Below are 22,118 nucleotides of genomic sequence, written 5' to 3' on the forward strand. Positions count from 1 at the left end.
ATAGTACTAAAAAATCGAATTCGGAAAGCGTTATTCGCTATCTTGATTTTTTTTTTTTTTTTTGTTTAACTACAAAGTATTCTCTATAAGCTATTTGACCTCTGCAGTAATATATTTTGTTCAAAATTAGTGGCTTGTGAGTAGGACATTATTCATCTTTACCTAATCAGGAGATTCATAATTCCACAAGGAATACTGGATAACTACCTGGTTTGTTATTCTGCCAGTTACTCACAAATATATGAAACTTCTTTTTACTTTCAAAACATTTTTTTATAAACTTCAACTCCTGTATATATTGTTAGGTTGAAAAACCCCTTCTGGGCCCAAGGGGATTGACTGATTGAGTGCTTGAGGCTTCCTGACTTCACAATCTGTATGAGGTGATATAAAATTTCATAATTTATTTCAAAAGATAACTTTCCAAAAGAAAGAAATGTGAACATTGACATTATTAGATAGATCATGGTTAACAATGCTCTTTTGCTTTTCTTCCTATGTATTTCAAAGGTTACCAAACAAAACATCAACATAATTTACTCCACCCAGGATGAGGTTGATCATTTTGGCTCTTGGTGTAAACTGTAAAGTTGGTTTTTTATAGCGCCCTTTAGGGATTATAGTAATTAAATTATGGAGATGATCAAAAAGCATAGAATATATATGGTGAAAAGCTAGCTAGCAACATTACTGAATACACAAGTATTGTAATGTATTCCTTGATATAGCTGTACTAACTACTAATACTATATTGCAGCTTTAGCTAGGCTACTGTATCATCTCACAGGTACAAATGCTCCCAAATACCTTATTCCCCAATATTTGTTTATTTATGTATCTTTTGGTCATAAAGTAACCTTATCTCCCAAGTGATCACTAACAGGGTGGAGAGACCCCAAATTTGTTTTGAAGCAATTTACTTGGCTACTCTAAAATTGGAAGAATCCTCTATACGACGTTTGGACCAACAGATTAATTTGTCCGACTATCCAGTAAAAAATCACCATGTGTATTAGTTAATTTTATCGCATGACAATGCCGTTTCACCGAAGACTTTCTCCTTAAACTATTAATCATCCTCACATAAACCGACTAAACAGTGGTAATGTAGAATGCTATGCTTTGGTTGAAACCGAAGTAACTGGTATTACTTTGACAATAAATGAATCATAACAATTATTTTAATGAGAGCTTTGAAGAAAAAGAAGGAGAATAACAGCCGGAGAGTGGAACCTTTTCACTTGCTCTTTGCTTAATAGCAAGACAAAGGAAGGAATAGTTATAAGGAAGAAGAGGCAGTCAGTTTTTTGAGCTTTTTCTAAGCAAAGTGAGTGAGTTGGGTTCTTCTTCTTCTTCTTCGTTTTTCTGAGAGGATTATTGGCCATTGGATTTGGTTTTGGCGTAGGATTCTCAGTTGAGTACACGTGCATCTCTGCTATCTTTACCTCTCACACTCACCACTTTTATTATCTTTGCTTCCATGCATGGATTTCTCCTCCTCCAAATATAGTCAAGCTCACAATAGTTAGTGAGAGAGAGAAAGAAACGCTCGCTCACTCACTCCCTCACTCTTTTCTCTCTTCTTGATTTGGCTTCTTCATCCCACATCACTAGTAACAATGACCTCATGATTTCTTCGAATTACACTTCTTTTTCTCCATATTTCAACTACCCAATTAAGATGCTGAGCTCTCTCTTTTTCTACTAAATTGTGAACCAGAAAGCTACTAGCTATTTCACTAGCAATCTGGTGAATCATAGATTCATTGGTTTTTCTATTTTCTTTCACTCCAAGTTTGAGCTTATCTCCTTGATTTTCTGATCTGAGCTGTGTCAGTTTTCTTTTGGGGTGTTCTGTTTCATTAGCATTTGGCTTGTCTTAGTGTGATGAGATCGAGAATCCCCAGATTTCACCAAGTTCTGTAATCAGATTTGAAGTCTCTGGTTTGTTATCTGTATTTCCTATTTGTTGAATTAAATTATAAGTTTGTAGTTCAATGGAAGAAGATCAAGAATTCAAGCATTTTTGCAAGTTGTGTAGCAAGAGCTTCCCCTGTGGAAGATCTCTGGGTGGTCACATGAGGTCTCACTTGATCGACAACAATTCGACAGAGGATCAAAAATTCATCAACAGCAGAGTTAAGGTCTCCTCTCTCAGCAATTACACTGAGACAGGTTTCGAAACTGGTCCTCAAGCAGGTTATGGCCTCAGGGAAAACCCCAAGAAAACTTGGAGAATTGCAGGTTCAAGTGAGGAAACTTCAGTTGACAACAAGCTATGCAGAGAATGTGGGAAAGGGTTTCAGTCATGGAAAGCTCTGATCGCTCATATGAAGTGTCACTCAAACTCGACTACTAATAGCTTTGAGAACGAACAAGATTCTTGGACTAGCAGTAAGGCCGTGGACAGCCAATCTGAAAATGAAACTACTAATACTACTAGGAGAAGAACTACCACATCCAGGAGAAGAAGAACAAGGTACATAGCAACAACTACTACAACCTCTTCTTCTAATTTCTCTATTGTAAACAATAATGCTTCTTCATCTGTTACTGAGATTGAGCAAGAGCAACAGGAAGAGGTTGCTTGGTGTTTGATGATGCTCTCAAGAGATGTGGGTCACTGGGGTGGCTTGAAAATTGTTGCTGATCTTGATCACAGTATCTCTGATAACAATTCAGGGTTTTCGGATGCTCCATCATCCCTCAAGATGAATCAGGTTTCCGAAATCAAGGAAGCTACTCTTGAGACTTTTAAACTGAAGAAACTAAAGAAAAAGATGTTAGATCATGAGGAAGTTTCTGTTGGTGGGTTTTCCAAGAGTGACAAAACTAAGAAGAATTTGATACTCAAGAAAACTGAGTTAGCTGAAGCTCAATTGGGTTCTAACAAGTTCAATTCAAGCAACAAGAGAAAGCTTCAAGATACTTATGATCATTCTTCAAAAAGGAGTAAGTATGAGTGTGGTACTTGCAACAAGGTTTTTAGGTCATACCAAGCTCTAGGAGGCCATAGAGCTAGTCACAAAAAGATCAAAGGATGCTTTGCTTCTAAGATTGAGAGCAGTGAACACACCACTGAGTTTGACACAGACCTCTCCCCTGATCATCCCATTGCATCAGATCACAGTAAGCTCAGTAATGTCATTGATCATCAAGATGATGTTGTAAAAGCTGAGAGCATCAGTACAAAGAGTAAGGGGCATTCTTGTCCAATTTGCCTAAAGGTTTTCCCCACTGGTCAAGCATTGGGTGGTCACAAGAGATCACACTTGATTGGTGGTTCAGCTGACAGTAAGAGCAGCCAAAGCACTATAGTGATTCCCAAACCAGCAACTCCTGAAGTTAGAGAGTTTCTTGATCTCAACCTTCCTGCTCCTGTTGAAGAAGAGATTAGTACCAGCCATGCTGCTGCTGCTGCACAATCCTTTAAGCCATGGTGGGTAGGAACCAGCCATAAGCCTTATGAGGCTCTTGTTTCATAGGTCAGTCTCCCTATTCATGCCAACACTCATTTACAAGTTGGTGCATTAATATATATCTCAAATGCTCAACTTGTTAAGGGCAGAATAGAGAAACTCCTACTTCATACTTCTGTAATGGTTTCCAATAAAGATTCGAGGATGTACATATACATATTTCTCGATATCAATTCATTAATTCTTTCAAGATTTCAAAATTTGCTGAGGCCTAGCTGCTCATTGCTTTCAAACTGCTAAGCCTCATCAAATTTTTTCATATCCCATTTTCTATGCCCTTTAGCTTTACCATATTTTTTTTGTTTCACCTCCAAACTTCAACATTGTAATTCATGGACTTCATATTCTGGAATAAGATAGAATTGTACTTCTTTTATGTTGAAAAGGAATCTGTTTGGGGTAAATGAGTGAGGTGTTGAAAAATTGGGATAGATAGCTAGCTCAAGGTGGTTGTTTAGTCACCTACCAATAATACCATTAAACATGACAACCCATCTCACTTGTTTATTTCCTTTCTCAAACTTAGTAGTACTGCCAAGTGATGCTCATACTTGTCTATGCCAAGATCTATGCTTAATAGAAAATGATGGCTCCTTTATAAAAGAGAGAAATTGGACCACTACAAATCTACATACATACAAAGTATAAGTGATCACTTAAGCACGCCAACTTTGCTAGTCTCAAATTAACTCCAAATGGGGCTTACTATATTTTAGGAGGAGTAAAGCCGCTACTAACTCCGGTGTTTCTTTCAATGTTAGAATTCTTCCAAACTTGCTTTGCGGATCCGAGCTTCAAACTGAGATTGAAGTTGCTAACATTAGTAGCTGTGGAGGTGTACTCAAAAGAGGTCGACAGCCAACCACGTATATTAATCTATATGAAAAAAGAGAAGACGAGAGTTGAATTCTTAAACATATGTGACTATTTGTGATACACATTTATTCAAATAAGTCCAACTCTTTCCATTATTTCTTCAATACAATAGAGCCTGTACTGATGCCCGACCAATGATCTGTGCCATTTTGGGTTTTTATTAGTTTGAATTTTAATGGAGGATTTAAGCTCAAGGGCTTTTGTTTGGCAATAGTACGGGGAATGGAGTCAGAACTCAGAAGTGATTGGTTTCTTCACTTTCTTCCACTTGCTCTCTTATTGCTGGCAGTTGGCAATTAATGCTTTGTTTAGCAGCTCATAATGAAACAATGCTTTGCAATTGCATATGGTTTAATGGTTAGGCTCTCTAGTCTTTTAAGTGACATAGGGTAAATTGATACGTCTTTGCAATTGCATATGGTTAGTCTCTCAGGTTCTAAGTGGCATAGGGCAATTTGATGTATCACAAGTAAGGACTTGGCAGCGAGGTGAACATGAGATGAGAGATCGATGTGCTTGAGATTATCAGTTTTTTTTTTTTTTTTTCATATGAATCATATGAGGATTTTTTTTTCAAATTTGTTTTATTTAGACAAGTTGGACAATGATACACATATTATATCCAACTTACATGTGAGATTAAGTCTCATGAACCAGACTTAGTGAGCTTTTTTTCCAATCTAAGCAAGCTCTTCGTCACAACATTTGGAGTAAAATACCCATAAGAAAATAAAAAAGAATCATATTATTAACTTCTTCTTTTTTACGAAACAATAGACTTTATTCATGAAATACGATTAAGATCGTACAAAAGGGCATTCGATTAAAAAATTCAGAGTCTGCTAGCCTATAGGCTACCTTATTAGCTTGCATATTGACATAAACTAAAGAAACTAAAGTACAAGCTTGCACCATCTCTTTGATGTCTATATTATTAACCACAACAAAAGAGTTAATTAAATCTTAAAGCTTGAGTTTAAGGTGAAGTTTCCTCTAGGAGATGTTGAGCTTTAAGTATACTACAATTTTATTCATATGGTTTTCTCCAACATTCCAATCAGACTCCAAATCTTTAAAATGATATCATACATTTCATTTTTCCTACCTAGCTATACTATCTTTTCCAACATTTCGTTCCCTTAAGCTTAATCTATTACATGAATGCAGAAAAGATGATGAGTCATGAGAAATTAACATCAAAGAATCAACAAAATTACTGAGGCAAATGTATAATACTTGTGAGAAAATTAATTTCATCCAATACCTATTGGTACATGAAATTCATGATTTCTTCTAGTAATTATATACTTTAGCGTGTATAATTTTTCCTCAATGCATTTGAGTTTTCAAAAGTGGTGCTGCCTATCTTGAGTAACTGTGTTGCTCAACAATGTATTCACTAGTTTTATATTCTGCTCAAAAAAAAAAAAAAAAAAAAAAAAATCTCTCTATGTGGATTTCAAACCCAAGCCCAATTCTATCCCGGTTCTTGTTGCAAGCTTGAACCCAACTTCTAAGCCCAGATCCACAGCCAGAACAACATTCCAAAGATAGTGTTTGGGTGAGCGGGAACTTTCTTATCGTCGTCCACTTCTCCAGTATTTTTGTAAGACACAGTGATAGACGACGCGTCGTACGCATCCTGCTATAAAACCTTCCTCAGTCAGTCGGTCACTCACTCACTCAGTCTCTCTCTCTCTCTCTCATGCCCACAAACCCTAACTGTCATGCGACGATCAGCTTCTTGATCTTTTCCGCTTGAAGTGATTATCTCCATATTTCTGAGGTAAAATCAGCTTCTTCTTCTTCTTCTTCTTTGGTTTTGATCTCGTGCAATTTACACTATTTTCATGGCTATATATTGGATCGACAAACTAATAAAGCATGAATGCATGTGTGAAATTGTCTGTGTGTTGTTCGTTTCAAGTCCTTGATTCGCTTTACATTTCCCTAATTCCGTTTGCTGAATTGATTCGGTTGAAATTTCTGAAGTTGTAGCACTTTTTGGTTTTTCAAGTTCTAGTTAGTAACTCTAGCTGTTTGTTGCTGTCGATGAAAATTAGGGATTCTTTATCATCTTTTTGATTTTCGGTACTTATTACACTGAAGAGTTGTAATTAGGTACTTAAATCAGTTGTTGTATATATGTCAAAATCATTTGTAAAAGGTGTCTACTATGTTTACCGTTTCTAACAGAAAGACCAGCTCTCCCCTTAGTCTAAATAGCTAGATAATCTCCCAGCCAATGGGCAAGCTAGTTCTTTAGCAAAATAAGTAGTCTTTCAAGCAAGCTATGGATAAGAGGGATAGGTCAAAGGTAAAGGACCTAAGCTATTTTATTTGAGATTTTAAGCCAGTTCAATTCCTTTTCCCATTGATCCTCTTGCAGAAGAAAAGCTAAACCCATCTAGCTCTAGTAGTAAGCGCATCGAGTGAGCGAGCAAACCCAATCCAAGACTCTTAGAAAGAGTACCATCCAAGTGAAACAAAAACAGAATCGAAATTACTAGGGACTAGACTCTTGGAAAGACTTTGCATTTTAGTTGTGACTTGTGAACAAAGAACGGATGGCTCCTTCTTTTCTATATGACTGCATTCATGATCTTTTTTGCCTACCCACCCGCACAAGGGAATTATTTGGACACCACTGGCCAGCATATTCGATCAATGACTTCCTTTTTTTTTTTTTTTTTAATGAACTGAAAATTCCAGGAGCAAAGGAAGGCACCCAAGTCTCCTTCAAAAATGGAGGTGGAGTTGGACTCAATTAGCAACTTACCAAGAGAGATTGTTGAAAAGATTTTGGCACGTTTGCCGATCAAGGAGGCAGTGAGGACAAGTATTTTATCGACCAAGTGGAGGTACAAACCAGCCATGCTTCAAAATCTAAAGTTTGATGAGCAATGTGTATCGACTCAGAACCATATCACCTTTGCTAATATTGTTGATCAAGTACTCTTACTTCACATTGGCCCCATACACAAGTTTGAGCTTTCTCATCGGGATTTTTTAGCCAGTGCTGATATTGATAGATGGGTTCTTCATCTATCAAGAAGCTGTGTCAAATGTTTGAAACTTGTAATCTGGAAGGGGCATCGCTACAAGTTGCCTTCAAGTTTCTTTTCTTGTCAAGACATAATTCATTTGCGGTTACATAATTGTATTCTAAAGCCTCCATCAACTTTCAGAGGCTTCAAGAGTTTGGAGCATCTTGACATTCGGCATGTTACGTTGGCCCAACATGCCTTTGAAGATTTTATTGTTTGTTGTCCTGTGCTTAAGAGACTGATTTTGAAATACTGTGATGGTTTCACAAATCTCTGCATCGATGCACCAAATCTCAAATTGCTTGATATAGATGGTAGTTTTGAGGATGTTAGTCTTCAGAATACCTTACATCTTGAACATGTTGACATCCGTTTGGAATTCAAAGTCAGATGGGTTGTGGGCGGTTCATCCAATTTGGTCAAGTTTTTCGTTCACCTACCTAATATTCGTGACCTTCAAATTTCAGGTTACGTTTTAAAGGTATTGGTTTATGTGGTTTCATATTTCATTAAATGATCATTTTTCAGGGCCATGGGGATATGCATATTTGTTGAGTTTGGTTTTTGCTGCAGTTTTTGGCTGTTGGTCCCTTGCTACGAAAGCTGCCTCAACCAATACTATTTCTGAACGATCTTTATATGGACGTAAACTTCACTGATCTGGAGGAGATTACAACTGCTCTATGCCTTGTAAGAAGCTCCCCTGCTCTACGAAAACTAGAGATTGTGGTGAGTTTAACTCTCTTAATGAATGTAATTATTCTATGTTTTTGACCAACTGAAACTTAGAATTTTTCCAGAAAATTGTAGTTCAGAGAGCTGTTTTGTCAAAAGTTCAAGATACTGATGCTATTGACCTTATTTTAGGTCAACCATATTGATTATCATCATGTTGTGGGAGAAGTGAACTCCTGGTTTGAAAATTTAGGCGAAAACTCAGATTGTCAACTCACTGAACTTCGACGTATAGAAATTGTTGCCATCTCTGATGCCAAAGCTGAACTAGATTTGATCAAATTGCTGCTGTTAAGTTCACCTGTACTGGAGTGCATGACTCTTAAGCCTTTTTCTGTGGATGGCTCTTTGGAACTGTTAAAACAGGTGGTCCGGTTTAGGCGTGCCTCGGTTCAGGCTGAGATAATCTTCTTGGACCCTTGATAGATCTACTCAAACTTGAAATGCATAGCATACCATTTTACTGCTCAAGAACTAGAATGAGGAATGGCACAGATGGGGGCTTGATGCCAGAATGCAGACTTTATATGAAGGAAGAGGAACAAACCTGTTGATGATTTCTATTTTTCCAAATGGTAGTCTTATCGCATTATCGAGTCTACAATTGATGCTGCAAAGGTTTCTTTCCAACCATTAGTGGGAAATATTGTTCAGTTTTTTTTTTTTTTTTTCTTCATAAAACCGGGTGTTTTGGTATGTAATATATAATTTGGAGAACATGATTGCTGGTCTGATGTCTCATGTATTTTTCCGCAATCTAAATTTATTCATAAACCTTCACTAATGAAGATCCAACTTTACTCTCGATACAAAGAAACTATTTTTTTTTTTTTTTTTGATTTGTCAATCACACGGTGTCCTCAAAGGCTTCCTAGGCCCAGAGACTAATCCGTGCTCGGGAGATCTTGTCAGAACTCTTCCTCCCCCCTGGCCACCAAGAATATATTGGGATTTAACTCCAATAAGCATCGGCGGGATTCGAACCCGGGTGTGGGGGTTCCACACCTGGAGACTCTTACCAACTCGACCACCTGTGGTGGTTATACAAAGAAACTTAGTGACCCTTGCCCAACCGCAACTGACATCAGTCTTGAATGGTGTAACGTTCCGATGCAACTCTCAACTGAGATTTTGTACTCCCAAAAATGACGCACTTGGTTGCCGCCGCTCCTTAGTGGTCGCTCATCTAGAGGGTGCAAATTTGTAATTTCAAAAATCAAAGTAAGCCCAATTCTTTTTGCGCAGTTAAAAACCAAGCCCAACGGTATTCCGGGTCTTGTTGCAAAGTCTGAACCCAAATCCAGCCCACATCTACACTTCGTGAAACACCAGAACAAGAGCCTTCTCTCTCTCTCTCAGAGACTCTGCAAATTCATTCCCCACCATAACTAACCAAACCCTAACGCAGATTCCAGCTTCTCTTTCAATTTCACACCCCCCAAATGTTCAATTCTTCACAATATCCCGCCAATTTCACATATCAATATCCCAACACCACCTTCGACCCCAACACTCAATTCTCCTATTTTCCTCCGGTAGCGTCCGATCACCCACCCGGAGTCGACCCGGGTCCCAATTCAGGCCCATACCCATTGACCCATGTTGGCCTCCAAAGTCACCTGCCATTTGGTGAAGACCCAAATGCTCCTTCACATGGTTGGCTTGTCAATCAAGCTGTCCCCATCTCATATGACGCTGTAAGCGCTTCTTCGACTCTTTTTCTTTTCGATCAATGTAATATATGCATGGATTTTGCAATTTGAAAGTCTCTCTTTTTTTTTTTTTTTGTGTGTGTGGGTGGTTTGCAGTCAATCAAATCTTTGAATGAGAGCTTGTTAGTGCCCACAAATGCAAATCCTTCGTGGAATAGCAATTGGACAGACCAACCTAATGGTATGCGGTTCGTGTGTATGATATCTCTAGTCTTGTTTGTAACTTTGTAATAGCAAAGAAATGTGATTGGCAATGACAAATGACTCCACTGCTGCAGCGTTTCCAGGAACGTCCAGTGGTATAGACAATGCCAGTCTGCCTAGCGAAATGAGCGGCGCGGGCGGGCAAGTGATGTATGGGAGTACAAGTGCAGTTGCTGGTGAGGAGTTGGGAACAAAGAGAAGGAAGGTTGACGCAGCGGTTGGTTTTGTGAAGACTTGCGAAATGTGCAATGTCACTACCCATAGCCCAGACGTTTACAAGAAGCATTTGGCTGGGAAAAGGCACGCTGCTCAGGTGAATTAAAGGATTTTAACTAGTTTTTCGTTTTATATTCTGCTGCCTTTTTTTTACAGATTTAAACATGTTTCCGTGGTGGTATGCATTTGCTTTGTTTTCTGTAAGACTATGATGGAGGATTAAGTCTAAAAGTTAAAACAACTTAGATAGTTTCTGTCTCTGCTATTGACATTTTACTGCTAGAGCTCAAGTTTTTAATGTATGTGCTAACCCTATGCTTTAGATTATCAAATATGTGCTTCTCAACTATTTTCATCATATATTATTGACTGTTACTGTTTTCATTTACGTTGTCATATTAGGCTAACTTAATGCATCGAAGGGCTGGGTTGAATTCTGCTCCCGCAATCCAATCTAAGTCCAATGGCATTTGGAAGAAAGACCCAAATAAAGTCAAGCTTGTTCAGTGTGTATGGTGTGAATTTTGCAAGATCTACTGTAACAGCCAGGACGTCTATGTCAAACACATAGCTGGAAGGAAACATCAGAGGAACTTGGATCAACTCGAAAAGTTGAACAACAAAGGTACTGCCCCAACCACAAATGTTCCATCAGGTGCAAGAAATCCACAAATTGGTCCCATGGAAAAGACTTCCCAGTCAAAGGCTCCTTCACAAGAGGATTTGGAGACGAAAAAGCAGAAGGTTATAAGAGGAGGAGCAGCAGCTGGGGAAGTTAGAACGTGCAATATTTGCAATGTAGTGTGCAACAGCCAGATAGCTTTCAGTTTTCATCTTTCTGGTCAGAAGCATGCTGCAATGGTGGCAAAACAAGCATTAGAAGCAGGTTCTGGTGGTGTCTAATTGCTTCGGACAATGGTGACATTGAGTTTAGCATCCCTTACCGTCGAAGTTGCATGCATCTATTTGGGGTATGTAGATTGGTACCCTTCACCAATTAATTGACATGATGTAACCCAAGGCTATCATCTTGAAAGTGTAAATATTGAAGATGACCCCCTTGGCCTTATTGTTTAAGGTCCCTGGCATTTGGGCTTTAGCTTATACGTCGTAAACTAGCGTGAGGTGGAAGCTAGTGTTGGCCTGTTGGGTGAAGAACACTAAGAATGACTTTACGGTCCGACCTAAGAATCCAGATTGAATAAAGGATATGAAAGTTGAAAGATCTTCTCCAGTCTGTAAAATTCTTTCTTTCGTCCCTAGTAGATTATGCAATAACTTGTAGTTGTAAATTTTTGTCACTTAGCGAGTGCCGAGTGGTGATGAAGGGACTCATGGTCATTTTAGACTTGATTTGGATGGTTGAAATTAGAACACTGTATGACATCATATATTTTGGAGGATGGAATTCACACTCTTTTATTATTCGATTCACTCCCCTATATTTTTAGTTCTTAATTATGACAGTGACCAGCGGCTAGAAAAACATTTTTGATTCTATTAATACGAGACAATCATTTTGGGGTATGTAGACCGGTACCCTTCACCAATTGGATGACATGATGAATGTGTAAATATTGAAGATAACCCCCTTGGCCTTATTGTTTTTGGACATCATACATATGAAAATTAAGACATCTGAAGGAATACACAGTATCAACTAATGTATGTATATACGTAACGCTGTAAAAGATAGAAAGCATCATCTCTTGGGAAACTTCAAAGCCTAAGCCTGAACTTACAGCTACTGCTTTGAATTCTAATATCGTTTTTCTCTGAAAGACCGTCAACCAACAACCTGTGCCTGACTACAAACTTGATCTTTGGGAGCTTGAAGCTGCCAAGCTTAATCCTTACGGGTTGCCGAATCCTGAGAGTGAGCGGAATGTTGCCAGTTTGTTGCTGCTGATGTAGGAGTGTGGTGAGCAGGACCTTTGAATCTTGAGTGTGTCCACTGAGTGGTACTACAAGTTGAGTCGTGTTGCGGTGACCCTGGTAGAATTTAGGCAAACCTCCTTCACAAAGCTTAGTGCTTGTGTACCACAAACTTATGCGGCTCCCGCCTTCATAGTCTATGCCGATCTTTTTGTTGGGGTTCCGGGCAGTGATGCTCACATTGAATGTAGCACTGAAGCTCTGATCATAGTTGAGACTGAACTGCGTTATCTGCAGTTTGCTCACCGTGTATTTGGGAAGCTTTGGTCGGAACACAAGGTATAAAATTCCACCGGTGATCGCAACCACAATCACTTGCAGCAAGAGCAGGCAGATAGTCCAACACAGGCACTTACGAAAACAACTTCTTTTCTTATTGGGTGGTGTCGAGTACTGCATCACAGGGATGCTACGTCCTTGGAATGGAGAATAATTCTGCCTGGCCTCCATCTCCCTGCCCGTTGTATCGCCTGTATCCGATTTAGAAGCTCCCCTTGGTACCAAGGGTGCCTCTGGGGCGTGCTGTAGTACAGCTTTAACATCTTGGACTGGATCGATGAAGTACTAGCAGGTGCGTACTCCCCTCCCCTTGGCTTTAGTGTTGAGGTCTGTGGCTTTCGGACTCAACACTAAAGCAACTTTTGGGTGAAGAACACGAGAGTCGCTGTCTATAATTTTGGAATGACTTTACGATCCGACCTAGGTATCCCGATAGAATTAAGGACATGAAATTAGACGTTCTCCAGTCTGTAAAATTCTGTTTGTTGGTCAAAAATTAAGCAGTTACTTGTGGTCGTAAATTTTTGTTGCTTAGCGAGTGGTGATGAAGAAACATTGTCACTTTAGATATAGTTTCGATGTGTGACATCATATATTTTTAGTTCTTGGTTACGACACTGACCAGTGGACAGAAAAAAAGAAAGAAAAAACCATTTTCATTTCCATTAACATAAGACATCATTTTTCTTTCACCAAATAAACACAAAAGTAAATAAACAAACGTGAGAATTTGTACTAAACACACATGTACGACATACCCACAGAATCTGATAGTGTGTAAGTCGTAAGCAACTGATCACTGATCAATTGATCATTAAATTCCGTGTTACATGTGTGTATATATGGTAGAATATCCGAATAAACATAGGAATAGTTGTTCAACTATATTACAAGAAATGACTATAACAGCTAGCTGCTTATGGATTGGATAATGGATAATACAGCTATATATCCACTTGTCGACCCGACCAGAACGTTTTGCCAGTTGAGCGCCCAACTCAAAACAACTCCACGAGGGACCCACTCCCAAAGCAAAGTTATGATGAATTTTTGAAACAACCAATTCTTGAAAAATTCGAATTCTTTCCAATCAAATTTCCCAAACCCAACCTTCGATTCACTTCCAGAGAACCCTAAACCCAGATCGCGGGTAAGAATTGTTATTCTTCTGGGTCATCCTCTCTCAGTCCTCCTTTAGTTTCTGCTATTTTCAAATGGGTTTTGGATAGTGTATCCTTGAATATGCTCAAGTTTTGTACTTGGGTCATTATCACATCAGAAAAATGTAATACCCAGTTGGTTAATGAGTTTACTTTGGTTATGATTTTTCTTTATTCCATATGGTGTAGTGATTGCTAATTGAGAATTTAATGCATTTTTATGGTTTATGTTGGAAATTAATTTCAGTCTCGGAAATCATTCATGTCGAACAGCAGCGGGGGCGGCAATAGTGACAGCTCGTTCGATATTGAGGAGCTCCTGCAGATTGGGACAAGATGCAGAGAGGTCTTGTTTCTGCTCTTCAGAGTTAAAAAAAAAAAATGTTGGTTATGTTGTGCATCAAAATTATGAATAATTATATCCAACCAAGCAGCTTGAGACAGTAATTATTGCAAATTTACCAATGCACTCCCTTTTCGTCGTGTTAGTCTGATGTATTGGATTGTTCGGTATTATGGCTTAAGAGAAGAATTTGGATTGTGTGTTCCTAAAACTAAAGGCTACTTGAGTTTTGTACTGTTCCACAGGATTTTGATTTGATAATGTCTTTTCTGCACTATGTGTTTTCAGTTGCTGCTGGCTTACTTTGTTACGTCGTTTAATATCATGAAGGTTTCTGCCTTATTTATGTGTTTCTTGAATTTGTATGCAGCTTAAGAAAGAAAAGGACATGTTGAAAGAATCACAATCCCAAAGCTTCGGGCTAATCAGGGTAAAGTTTATATCCAGGATCTGTTGTCTTTTCATACAGTATAATACACTTGTCTACAATGCGCATGTTAATAGGGAGACCAGTACCTTATTCACTCTGTTGACTCTTCTCTTTCTCTTCCTCCTTACTTAAAGAGTTTCTCATCCAAAATATCGGCCTTTTTATAGTTTGAACTGTCCACAGTGATGAAGAAATATATTTATGCAAAAAATATCAATAAATTTTGAAGAAGTTATATTCTCCGGCAGAGTATCTGATTTGAGATTTTGTTCGTTCAGAGTTTGGATGTACATATGAAGTCATTATCCGAATTCCGCACAGAAGACAAGAAACAAATTCAAATGTTAGAGAAAGAACTCAAGAACTGCTCTCAAGAAATAGGTAGTTGTTCATCTAATTTGACTTTCTTTCTGGACAATATTTGGCTTTAGTGTAAACCATGCATTCTATTTTGTAATGATCACCCATTGTATATATTATGAAATTTGTAATTTGTAGTTCATCTTTAGTGGATCTGTTTACTAGGTATGTTAAAGTATTAAAACTCTTATTATGATCCTTTTGAATTAACCCATCAAATCATTGATCACAGATTACCTTCAGGATCAATTAAATGCAAGGGACACAGAAGTGACCTTTCTTGAAGATCATGTACATAGCCTTGAGTTGAAATTAGCAGACACAGAGAATTTACAGGTGACAGTTGACAGGTTAAGAGATGAGCTGAAGAAGTCCTATTCAGAGTGCTTGTTCTTAATGCAAGAACTGGAAAGCAAAGAAGTGGAGTTACAGAATTCAAATTTGTGCATAGAGAAACTAGAGGAGTCAGTTTCATCCATGTCATTAGAGTCTCAGTGTGAAATTGAGAGTATGAAGCTTGATATATTAGCGTTGGAGCAGAGTTGCCTTGAAGCTAAGAAAGTCCAGGAAGAAACTGTTCGAGAAAAAACTAGGATGAATGAGTTAATTCAAGAACTTGAGGTTCAATGTCAGGATGCACGGAAAACTGCTGATTGCTTAGATATGGAAAATAAGGAACTAAGGGAGAAGCTTGATGCCTCAGGGACAAATACTAGGATCTTTTGTCAGAGGGTTGAAAAATTGCTGGAAGAGGATAGATTTGAATTCAAGTCAGAGTCTTTGTTAAGTGAGCTAGAGGGAAGGCACACATTTTCAATAGATATGAGGTATGCTGCTACTTAATATTAATATCAGTCTTCACTGAGTAACATATGAACTTTCAGTCCATCAAATATTTATTTAATTTTGTCAGGACTGGGTGAATGAGAGGAAGATTTTGTTTTTGACTGCTCCTTACTCATGCTCCTGCCTTTATTTGATAGTTTCTCAATCTTAATCTTTTATATCCCCATGTATGATGTTGTGTCATCTGTTTTTGGAAAAGATAATTTTATTGCTACAAGGGAATAGTTATCAGTAGGATGTTTTATTGGTTCCTAATTGTTTCTGATCACTTGTATGATGTAGTATAATGACTTAATTAATCTTTGAGATGTGTTATACATTTTTTCCTTAACATATCTTTTACTTTTTTATGGTATTTCTGAAGCACTTGTGGAGAAGTCTTGGAGTCACTTTTTTCCAAATTGGCAATGGTACTGGCACCAGATGCCGATTTGATAGTGAAGATGAAGGAGATGTCACACCAGATACATGAATATGAACTTCTTGTGAAGCAACTAAAGGTATGATATGAATACCCATGGGATAGACTGATAATTACTATCTTTCGTCTAATACAAAATATGTCTGAACACTCTCGGATACAGCTTTCCACTAATGCTATCAAAAATGCATAGGTCAAGGTTTCAAGCGAGAGTTCTTGAGTAGGTTATTGTCTTTTCAGAGTTTTGACGTTTTGTTAGTTGATTCTAACTTCAATGTTACATTACTTATGGTTCTTAGGAAGAACTGAGAGAAGAAAAGTTAAAGGCAAAAGAAGAAGCTGAGGATCTGGCTCAAGAAATGGCTGAGCTCAGATACCAACTTACAGGCTTGCTTGAAGACGAGTGTAAGCGTCGTGCTTACATTGAACAAGCATCTCTGCAAAGAATTGCTGAGTTAGAAGCGCAGGTATATGATGTTTGTATTTGCAGTTTTCCGTTACCTGTATGACACTAAACTTCTGAAATGTATAATCTTGATTCTGTGGTAAGGTTCAAAAAGCACGGACAAAATCCTTCGCTGGTCTCCTGAGTCTCGATGAACCATAGTGGTGGATGGTCAACAGTTGCGAGATTTAATTGACAGAGGCCATAAGGTTCGTTTTAATTGCCCTTAATTATGATTACTGCTGCTCCATCCCTTCTACCTGATTGATCTTAGTGTCATGCTTGCACTAATAGTCGCATATTTGCTTTTTATGTTTTGGAATATGAATATTATGCTGATTGTTGTGACTTGTTGAAACTACAGGCGTGCTATATGACAATTTCAGATTTGAGTGATTTAGTGAAGGTGCTTGGAATTTTGGAAAGACAGTTGGCTTTCATTCAACCTGGCATCTCTTTCGGCTATGAGTGCAGACAAATCCCGGGATGAAAAACTGACACTAATGACACAGGTCAGTCTCCCAATGGAACACAACTTGAGACTGAGGTGAAACCTATTTTTGTCGAGGATCTCCAACAGGGTGCATGGTAGCTGGGCTTTGATGAAACCCATTCAGGGAAAAAAAAAAAAAAAAAGACTTCCAATGATAGGCATACAATTTTGAAAGATTGAGAATGCTACATTGATCCACTGGAGCCCTTGTAAGTTTATCCTCATTGTAATGTGACAATCTGTTGTACATATTTTGAAGTTGATTTATGGTGGTGAGAAAGCAATTTGTGATCATTGTTTATGTGAGTTACCCATTTGATAGGCAGCAACTAGCATTTGAAAACCCAGGGTTCGCTCTCGTAAGAAGCTTAGAGGTATCCAGATTTGCATAGCTACACACAACCAGGAAGTACTCTCAGACATATTGTTTAGATATCCAAAATTCATATTGATAATAAATTTTTATATAAATAAAAAACAAATAAAAACACTACAATTATGGAGCTTCAGCTTCTCATCGCAATGGAGGTCCTTCTAGTCTGATGTAGTCATACATGACTCCTACGAACATATTTCCGCCTCTTGTCTGAGTAAGATAGAGTGTGTTGTTTCCTTCATGCAGTTGAGACCTTGGTACATTAACATCGAACAACCAATATAAACCATGAATTCCATGTCTTGCTATAGCATTGTCCTCTCCTATCCGCCCTGTAGAGAAAAGAGGTGCCTTGCTTTCATTGTTAAATCGAACCTCCAACTCTGCATAGTTGGCGGAGGCCAATGCCAATCGGAGCTTATAATCTCCAGGAGCTGTCATATTAGTAAGCTTAAATTGTATCTGCCATGTGGTTCCGACCAAGACGTTTCCTGTATTCCTAGTCACATGAGCATAAAACCAATCATGACGATAATCGCTAACACCAACAGTGTAGACTAGATCATGGTCAGGGTATAACTCTCCATAACGTCCCCAGATCCCATATTGCCTGAACTTGTCCGAGGCATCCGAGTGATTATTGTTATCAAGTTTGTTCATGAGAGTTGGATATGGATCCGGTATGTAAAACTCAGCAGCACTTCGATCAGGGATGCCGATTTCCCATAATGTAGGACCAATTCTTGGAGGCGAATAAGTAAGCTTATCCAACTCGAATCGACTTCCTGGTTTAATACTAATCTCGGCCTCATATTTGTAATCTCCAAGAATCCCGGGAACCCATGCATACAAATTATAGTTCCCAGGTCGAACATGTTTGATGACAAAGTCGCCTTTTGCATCCGCTCGAGTCCAAAACTGGTATCCCTTGCTTTCTGTTTGCCATGATCCCACTTCTCCAGGTGCGGCCAATCCCACATAAGCCGAGCTTGCCGGAACAAGGCTGGTGCTGTTAATGTACCTATCATTTACTTGTAAATTTCCAAAAACTGATCCTCGTTGCTCCGAAACAGGAAAATCTGGGCATCGAGTAAAATTGTAAGGCCAGCTTCTCACCTCTTCATGCATCTGTTGCTTAGCGTCGTGCCAAAGTGTAGTAGTGGGATCCCTGGTTGGACCAGCTAGATTAAGATACACATACACAGGTCCATAAACCTTTTTCCATGCTTCACCTTGTTTGAATTTCAAACAAAGTTGTTCTGTAGCGTAATGACTACTAGAGAACACACACATTGTCGTCGGCCCGACGTGGGAGGTGAGGTCCTGCTTCGGAGGTCCACCAGCACGAAACTCAGTACTTGGTGTGATCAACCAAAATCCCACAGATGACTTGGTACTAATCCAGCCATGGACTTTGCCATTTTTGTCATCACTTGAGTACTGGTACTTGTCATCCACTTCGCCATGAAAGAGAGGATTGCTTGTTGCATTGTTTAAAAGCTTAGCTTCAGGATAGGCAAGTTGCTGACCTAGGTTTCGGTCGTCAGCTGTTGGCATGAACCTTCTTCTAGTATCCGACACCGCCATGTAGTTAAATTGATCTTGGTTAAGCTTGAAAGTTAGTCGAACGTCATTTATGGCCAGCTCCGGCCACCCTTCATCTCGCTGGAAGATGACGTATGCATAGAACCCCGAACGACCACGCTGCATTATGTACCTTTTGTTGACAGTCAAGGGGATCATCGAGTCATTAGAGAAGGAAGGATTGTACGTACTGATGAAAGAAACTTCAACTTGGTCTTCCCTCTCCGTAATGACTTTAAATTCTTTTCCGTCAAATCCGTGAAGCTGACCCCTCCACATCACATCCCAGTACGCTGTTTGCGTGGTCTTGTTTTTGAGTAAGTTATCAATTACATGATATTTGATTCCAGTAATTTGTCCACCAGGATTAGAAAATGTGAGTTGCACAAGGCCATTATCCAACACAACCTGTTTAGGAGGATATGTGATCTTCACCGCATCGTCCCGATCTTGTGTTTTGGGGATATTACTTGTCCTGTTCAGCGGTCCCAATCTTGTGTTGTTGTTGTAGTTTCCAGCATCAACCGAGAGACAGTGGAGACCAAGTATCACCAAGGTTGTCCAAAGAAGCCAACCCCCGCGCTGCCTCATGCTCTTTACAATCCTTAAAGCAGTAGTATCTTGCAATAACAAAAACTTTTAACTCTTAAATTGAGATTTTCTGTAATTTGATTGTTCTCCAACTTGGAGGTATTCATAGTGAATTGATATGAACAATTTAAGAAATAATAAGCTGGAACTGGGAAACATAACCCCAGTGGGAATGTAGAAAAGTAAGCTGGAACAATTAGGAAAGTAGCTGAACTAGAGTTTACATTTATTTGGGGTTTAAACTGGAAGGGGGATCGAAATATAATCCCGATTACGAATATAGACAAAAGCATGCTGGAGTTGGGAAATTAAGATCCGGTTGGGAAACCTGGAAGAGAATTTACCTAATCCAAGAAGGAAAAAAAAAAAAAAACCCTAATTCAACTGGGACTTGATCCAGTTGACTGGGTAATGTACATAAAATTTCGACTCCGACGTACCTACATTTTCTATTTTAATGAAAGAACCAGGAATGGTTAATGTCTTTGTTCAACAATGCTGACCAATATTATTGAACAGATTAGCCATGAATAGCTATATAGCCCTCCCAAACATGAACTTGAGCTCTATGTTACAAACTCTAGAGCGAAATGTAAAAGAAAGTTGCTCAAAGGCATAAGATGCTTAACCAGGAATGCCTATGATACTTATACCTATTAGCTATCAACCTGCTAGCTAATTAACTAAACGTTTAAATATGATCTTTATCAATATATTCCAACTAGTTGATCACATATGTCAACGAGATTTATATAGCACTACAATATTCTTCATCATTCATTAAATAAACAGCATAAGCAAGTTAGCTATGATCATATATATGATGGAATTGCATGCCCAAATTTAGGTGTATTACAGTCTTGTTCGCAAGATGATGCTTGTGATGGTGATGGTTTTGTTAATTAAGTTTCTGCAAGTTGTGAAGGAAACCCATGATTTTTAATTTTTATCCCCCTGTCTTTCATTTCACATCAGCAACTTACATCTTGCCCTTCATTCTTCTGAAGACTATGAAAAAGATATCTATTCATAAAAGATAGAATGCAGTATTACCAACATTAGAATTTCTCTTTTTACATGAATATGCTTCGAAAGTTCATATAATTAATGGATGTTTTAGTACGTAACTAGTTAGTTGAAAAGGGAAAAGGGAGAAACAGAGATCAAAATGCACCAGGATCTGTTCTTCTATCAACCGGCCGGTGACTTTTTGTACGTATTCTTTGATTATTGTGTGTGTGTTAGAACCAAAAAAAAAATCATTAAACGCAGCTATTTCCAAAGTTTACGTTAAGACAAGTGGTGTCTAGCTCTAATAAGGTAGGTAAATTACCAATGCGAAACTGACTACCTTGTATTGAAGTTTATTCGATCAATCAATGGCACAATTCTTCTGTATGCACGTACTAGAGGTAGGCTTCCCGCATAATGTACCTCTGATCGATCTGCTTCATCATTTTTGGAAAGCTTCCTCTCTTAGCTTTCTGGCTTTTAGGATCATACAGAAACAAACTCTTTTATCATCGATCATCTATTATAAGGAACGAAGACAGATCAACTTAACTTATGAACCAGTTTGATTTAGTTGCATTTTGATTTATTTTGAGTGTGTTCTTATGATGCCATTTGTTCTTGGTTTGATTATGTCCTTTTAATTGTCATAATGCCCTTGTTTCGTTGTCCTCTCGCTCATTTTAGACTTGAATTCTCATATGAGGATGAGAGGATAACAATGCTGACTTTTCTCATTATTAATTAGGAGTCAATGATTTGGTGACACCGGATTTTGTTCATTCTCTTTATAGTAGATATAGGTTGGGACTTCTTAATTTAGATTTTGATAGTGTTGAACTGTTGATTTCTTATTTTGTATGAGAGGTTTTGATGTTGTCCCATCGAAGAGTTTATTTTCTCTTTATAGTAGATATAGGTTGGGACTTCCAAATTTAGATTTCGATATTGTTGGTTTCTTATTTTGTATGAGAGGTTTCGATATTTGTCCCCTTCTTATTATTATGAGGTATAATAATAATAAATAAATATAAAAAGAGCCAGTGATGTTTTTCTCCTTCTGTTGAAGTTCTTAATTAAAATATTTCAGTACAAAATAAAAAAAAATTAGGACTTGGCCGGGAGCCAATAACATTGGAATTTTCCTCTTCCTTATGGAATTGGAATGGAATAGATTGACAAAATTGTAAAAACATAGCGAATGGAACAGCATAACCTGCCTTATTGGCTCCATTTCTTGCTTGGATTATTTTCAGAAGGCGTTTTCTTTGCTTGCACCAAATGTGTGGAACATGATGATACGATTTTTTTTTTTTTTTTTTTGAAATGGGGTTTGGAACCCGGCCTAGCTGGGAGACTCATCCCCATGCATGTTAATATTATTAATAGTCAAACTAGGATACAACGGGGAGAACGTTAAGCCGAAGCCCCGTGAAATACAACAATGATCCTCATAGAGAACATCCCGAATGATAACAGGACTCTCATCTAGCCAAAGTTCATCTAAATAAGCAGTACTAGCAAGGTGTGCCAATCTATTAGCCACATCATTTACTTCCCTATACACATGACGGA

General features: G+C 38.3%; 6 protein-coding genes across 9 annotated transcripts; 4 read left to right on the top strand and 2 right to left on the bottom strand.

Annotated features, from left to right (window-relative positions):
* Positions 1-1,224: 1,224 nt before the first annotated feature.
* Positions 1,225-4,492, top strand: LOC133745672 (zinc finger protein ZAT9-like). The gene is made up of 2 exons (XM_062173787.1): positions 1,225-3,485; positions 4,241-4,492. Exon 1 carries the CDS (start codon positions 1,998-2,000, stop codon positions 3,483-3,485), a length of 1,488 nt encoding a protein of 495 aa, XP_062029771.1. The 5' UTR covers positions 1,225-1,997; the 3' UTR covers positions 4,241-4,492.
* Positions 4,493-6,009: 1,517 nt separating this feature from the next.
* LOC133743704 (F-box/FBD/LRR-repeat protein At1g13570-like) lies at positions 6,010-8,856 on the top strand. Its single transcript, XM_062171736.1, has 4 exons — positions 6,010-6,141; positions 7,068-7,883; positions 7,976-8,131; positions 8,270-8,856. Exons 2-4 carry the CDS (start codon positions 7,101-7,103, stop codon positions 8,558-8,560), a joined length of 1,230 nt encoding a protein of 409 aa, XP_062027720.1. The 5' UTR covers positions 6,010-6,141; positions 7,068-7,100; the 3' UTR covers positions 8,561-8,856.
* Positions 8,857-9,427: 571 nt separating this feature from the next.
* Positions 9,428-11,703, top strand: LOC133746556 (uncharacterized). Its single transcript, XM_062174723.1, has 4 exons — positions 9,428-9,834; positions 9,946-10,030; positions 10,128-10,366; positions 10,672-11,703. The coding sequence occupies exons 1-4, from the start codon at positions 9,580-9,582 to the stop codon at positions 11,170-11,172; spliced, it is 1,080 nt and encodes a 359-aa protein (XP_062030707.1). The 5' UTR covers positions 9,428-9,579; the 3' UTR covers positions 11,173-11,703.
* Positions 11,704-11,913: 210 nt separating this feature from the next.
* On the bottom strand, positions 11,914-12,852 carry LOC133746557 (NDR1/HIN1-like protein 6). Its single transcript, XM_062174724.1, has one exon. The coding sequence runs from the start codon at positions 12,652-12,654 to the stop codon at positions 11,989-11,991; it is 666 nt and encodes a 221-aa protein (XP_062030708.1). The 5' UTR covers positions 12,655-12,852; the 3' UTR covers positions 11,914-11,988.
* Positions 12,853-13,455: 603 nt separating this feature from the next.
* LOC133745792 (uncharacterized) lies at positions 13,456-17,275 on the top strand. 2 transcript variants are annotated; one of them, XM_062173923.1, is made up of 9 exons: positions 13,456-13,633; positions 13,891-13,989; positions 14,357-14,416; positions 14,695-14,797; positions 15,009-15,603; positions 15,987-16,122; positions 16,343-16,510; positions 16,594-16,697; positions 16,853-17,275. In XM_062173923.1, the coding sequence occupies exons 2-8, from the start codon at positions 13,906-13,908 to the stop codon at positions 16,648-16,650; spliced, it is 1,203 nt and encodes a 400-aa protein (XP_062029907.1). In that variant the 5' UTR covers positions 13,456-13,633; positions 13,891-13,905; the 3' UTR covers positions 16,651-16,697; positions 16,853-17,275. The 2 variants fall into 2 exon arrangements, with proteins under 2 accessions (XP_062029907.1, XP_062029908.1); XM_062173924.1 differs by having other exon boundaries at positions 13,627-13,768.
* On the bottom strand, positions 17,270-21,153 carry LOC133745791 (probable rhamnogalacturonate lyase B). 3 transcript variants are annotated; one of them, XM_062173921.1, is made up of 3 exons: positions 20,884-21,153; positions 17,476-19,561; positions 17,270-17,373 (listed from the first exon to the last, which is right to left on the bottom strand). In XM_062173921.1, the coding sequence occupies exon 2, from the start codon at positions 19,530-19,532 to the stop codon at positions 17,496-17,498; it is 2,037 nt and encodes a 678-aa protein (XP_062029905.1). In that variant the 5' UTR covers positions 19,533-19,561; positions 20,884-21,153; the 3' UTR covers positions 17,270-17,373; positions 17,476-17,495. The 3 variants fall into 3 exon arrangements, with proteins under 3 accessions (XP_062029905.1, XP_062029904.1, XP_062029906.1); XM_062173920.1 differs by lacking the exon at positions 17,270-17,373 and having other exon boundaries at positions 17,404-19,561; XM_062173922.1 differs by lacking the exon at positions 17,270-17,373 and having other exon boundaries at positions 17,404-19,577.
* Between the last annotated feature and the right edge of the window lie 965 nt (positions 21,154-22,118).

This window comes from Rosa rugosa, chromosome 4, assembly GCF_958449725.1.
Source record: "Rosa rugosa chromosome 4, drRosRugo1.1, whole genome shotgun sequence".
Taxonomy (NCBI): Eukaryota; Viridiplantae; Streptophyta; class Magnoliopsida; order Rosales; family Rosaceae; genus Rosa; species Rosa rugosa.